Below are 4,373 nucleotides of genomic sequence, written 5' to 3' on the forward strand. Positions count from 1 at the left end.
ATACACTATATGTATTGATTTTGTTTTCAATAGAAGGACTTTTGGCATTTGATAAAATTTTGTGAGAACTTCTCTCTAGGTTCCTCGCTGAACCAATCTCAAACTTATCAAGGTAATCCTTGTGGCGTCTACCCTGACATATCTTCCCTCACTAGAAGTAGAGTCATCCCAAACTCTGTAACCTGTATCAAACGATCTACTCCTAGTAAGGATCACATCATCTGGTATCAGAGCTTCGACTCTTGTTACAGGTTCTATCCTATCCAATTATTTTTCTTTGTAATTTGTCTCAGGTTCGTGTTTTGTTGTTATTTGTGTTCTTGTTCGTGTTCTTGTTTGTGTCTTGTTGCATTCTTGTTTGCGTTGTTGTTTGTGTTCTTGTTTTCGTTCTTGTTCTTGCTACGTTCTTGTTCTTTTTTCTTTCAAATTTTGTGTCAAAAATTCTATTTGAATTATGTTTCAAATTCTGTTGCAAATTATGTTTGGGGACAATTTGGCTTACTGGAAGAATTTAGGGGTTTAGGGTTTAGTAGGCTCTTTAATCTATTTGTCTATTGAATGAATTGCCTGATTGCCCCTTGAATTTGGATCAGTGGGATTGATTGATTGAAGAATAGTATATTATCCTAGATGAAGTTTGAAAAAGAAAGCATTATATATAAACAAAAAAAAAGTTGCATAAGGTTTTAAAAAAAAAAGTGGGTATATGATCTTTGAATGCGAATTTGAGGCAGTTAGAGGTGTTTAATCTTTGAATTGGGATTTTCCTAGGGATTCTTCTCTGAATTCTGAGTGTTTTGACATATAGTGGGCCTCAAACGGACAACCGTATCAAAAGTTATGACCATTTGAAGTTTACATGTCATCTTTGTTAATTTTGTTCTCTTCTTTTATGTAATTAAGTAGTTTCTTTGTTTCTTCTATCTATTATTGAGTCTGTTAGTTTGTCATTGAGTCTGTTATCCAATATATTAATTTTTTATCCAATCTATTAGTTTGTTATCCAATCTGTTATTCCATAATTAAGTTATCTTTCCTGTTCTATTACCTTTGTGTGTCCAATTTGATTCATCCAGGAACTTAAGAAGGAGTGAGTGGTAAAAGGCAAGAGTGAAAACATCACACAAAAGCCTATATTGAGAGCATCAAACACGAGTATTCTTCCACCAAAGAGAGAAACATGTGAGTAGAGTGTGGTGAGGTCCTCAAACCTTTGTTTAAATTACTGTAAATTTTTTTGTTCCTTAATTATGGCAGGAACTGGTGACGATGGTGGTGAATATCATCAACTGGACGGATCTCAGCGTTTGTTATTGGACGTGATGACTACATAAATGCAATGTTTGCTAAACCGTAACAATGAATAGCTCTATGGACGAATTGAAGGATTGGAGAACCAATTGAATTAGAACGTTGAAAGACATTATGGTGGGAACAGAGGGGGCAATGATGGACCCAGACAAAACAGAATGGAGGGGCAGAACCGAATTGAGGGAGTGAAACTCAATGCACCTCCTTTCAAAGGCAGAAGTGATCCACACGCCTACCTTGACTGGGAGATGAAAATTGAGCATGTATTCTCCTACAATAATTATACTAAAGAGCAGAAAGTGAAGTTACCAGTAGCTGAACTCTCCTACAATGATTGGTGGAATAAAAATCAAAGAGAGATGATGAGAGAGGAAGGGCGGGAGATAGATACATGGATTGAGATGAGAAGGGTTATGCGAAAGAGGTATGTTTCAACTAGCTACAACATAACCCTACGACAGAAACTCCAGAGGCTGTCCCAGGGAAGTCTGACTGTGGAGGAGTACTACAAAGAGATGGAGATGGCATTAGTGAGGGCAAACATTGAAGAGGAAACCGAGGACACAATGGCTCGTTTTTTGAGTGGCCTAAATCCTGACATTAGAGATGTTGTTGAATTACAGAAGTACGTCAAATTGGATGTCTTGCTACATAAGGCAGTCTGGGTTGAACAACAACTGAAGAGGAAAAGGGCAGCAAGAAGGAACTCATCCAACACCTTCAACCAGAACTGGACCAACAGATCCAAGAAGGAGGGAGGCAACTCGTCCAGCCCATCAACACAGTCTTCACATGGAAAGTCAGCAGCACCCAATGCTGGAACCAAGAATAATTCTACCTCATCATCCAACATCGGTACCAGAAACATAAAATGCTTCAAATGCTTAGGCAGAAGACATATTGCTTCTGACTGTCCAACTAGGAAGACCATGATCACGAAGGCAGATGGAGAAATCACCAGTGAATCTAAAATCAGTGAAGAAGAAGAAGTTGAAGAAGAGCTTGAGGAGGAAGCTATGCAGGGTGATATGCTAATAGTGAGAAGGCTCTTGGGAAGTCAGATGCAGCCATTGAACGACACCCAAAGAGAAAATATTTTCCACACCAAATGTACAATTAATGGTAAGCTTTGCTCTTTAATTGTTGATGGAGGAAGTTGTACCAATATTGCAAGTTCCAGGTTAGTGTCCAAACTGAATTTGGATACTAAGCCCCATCTTAGGCCATACAGGCTTCAGTGGCTTAATGAAGATGAAGAGGTAAAAGTGACTTAGCAGATTGAGGTGTGTCTCACCATTGGAAGATACAATGGTAGGATGCTGTGTGATGTGGTTCCAATGGAGGTGACTCATATACTGTTAGGAAGACCATGGCAATATGACACCAAAGCAATGCATGATGGCTTCACCAACAAGATTTCTTTCTAGCACCATGACCAAAAGATTATTCTTAAACCTATATCCCCTAAAGAAGTGTGTGATGACCAAATCAAAATGAGAGACAAGAGAAAACAAGAGAAAGAAAAGAGTGAAGCACCAAAGAGGAATAGGAAAAAGAAGAGTGATACACATGAGAGAAAGAGTGATACACATGAGAGAAAATTTAATTGTTTAGCAAAGGTGAGTGAAGTGAGGAAAGTGTTACTTGCTCGTGAGCCACTTTTTCTATTGTACTGCAAAGACAATAAAGTTTCTGCTAATAATTCTAATGAGTTAACTATCTTTGCTTATCCTAGTGTTGAACTCTTATTTTAGGAATTTAAAGATGTCTTTCCCAAGGAGATTCCTCATGGACTACTCTTATTTTAGGAATTTAAAGATGTCTTTCCCAAGGAGATTCCTCATGGACTACCACCTTCAAGAGGCATAGAACATCAAATTGACCTCCTTCCAGGAGTTTCATTGCCTAACAGGCCAGCTTACAAAATGGGGTAAGGTTGTAACAAAGCTTCTCTTTTCCACCGCATGTCATCCTCAAACCGATGGCCAAACTGAGGTAGTAAACAGAACTTTGTCTTCTCTTCCTAGACCTTTGATTAAAAAGAATATAAAGAGTTGGGAAAAATGTGTGCCTCATGTTGAATTTACATACAATAGGGTTGTACATAGCACTACACAACATTATCCATTCGATGTAGTGTATGGTTTTAATCCCTTGACTCCTCTTGATTTGTTACCATTGCCTAACATTTTTTATTTTAAGCATAAGGATGCACAGGCTAAAGTTGAGTATGTGAAAAGATTGCATAAGCAGGTGAAGGATCAAATTGCAAAGAAAAATGAAAGCTATGACAAGCAAGCCAACGAGAATAGGAAGGAAGTTGTACTTGAACCAGGTGATTGGGTTTGGGAACAATGAGGAAGGAGAGGTTCCCTAAACAAAGGAAGTCCGAACTTCAACCTAGAGGAGACGGACCTTTCCAAGTACTAAAGAGGATCAATGACAATGCTTACAAGATCATTATTCCAAGTGAGTATGGAGTAAGTTCTTCATTTAATGTTGTTGACTTAACTCCATTTGTTGCAGGTGATGATTCTAAAGATTTGAGGGCAAATACTTTCCAAGAAGGAGGGAATGATGAGAATCCTAAAACTGCCCAAATACGGGGACCTGTGATCAGGAGTAGAACCAAACAGTCAGTGGATACCCACCAACAAATGGTATCAGACATACTTAACAAGGCCCAAGTGGAGAGGATGAAGGCCCGGAGGCAGAGGCACTACTAAGAATATTAATTTTTACCGAAGGCCCAGACTAATTTAAAGGCCCATGCCAAATATGTTCTTTTTTATATTTCTATTTTTTTCATTGTCATTTTGGCCCAAACTGATTTGAAAGCCCATGTCTATTTCTATTTTTTGTTCAAATACACTATAGGTATTGATTTCGTTTTCAATAGAAGGACTTTTGGCATTTGATAAAATTTTGTGAGAACTTCTCTCTGGGTTCCTCGCTGAACCAATCTTGGACTTATTAAGGTAATTCTTGTGGCGTCTATCCTGACTTATCTTCCCTCACTGGAAGTGGCATCATCCAAAACTCTGTAACATGTATCAAGCGAT

General features: G+C 38.3%; 1 protein-coding gene across 1 annotated transcript; it reads left to right on the plus strand.

Annotated features, from left to right (window-relative positions):
• Positions 1-1,469: 1,469 nt before the first annotated feature.
• Positions 1,470-4,037, plus strand: LOC106798770 (uncharacterized). The gene is made up of 3 exons (XM_014775942.1): positions 1,470-2,570; positions 3,565-3,646; positions 3,838-4,037. The coding sequence occupies exons 1-3, from the start codon at positions 1,470-1,472 to the stop codon at positions 4,035-4,037; spliced, it is 1,383 nt and encodes a 460-aa protein (XP_014631428.1).
• Positions 4,038-4,373: the final 336 nt, after the last annotated feature.

Source organism: Glycine max, chromosome 5 (genome assembly GCF_000004515.6).
Source record: "Glycine max cultivar Williams 82 chromosome 5, Glycine_max_v4.0, whole genome shotgun sequence".
Taxonomy (NCBI): Eukaryota; Viridiplantae; Streptophyta; class Magnoliopsida; order Fabales; family Fabaceae; genus Glycine; species Glycine max.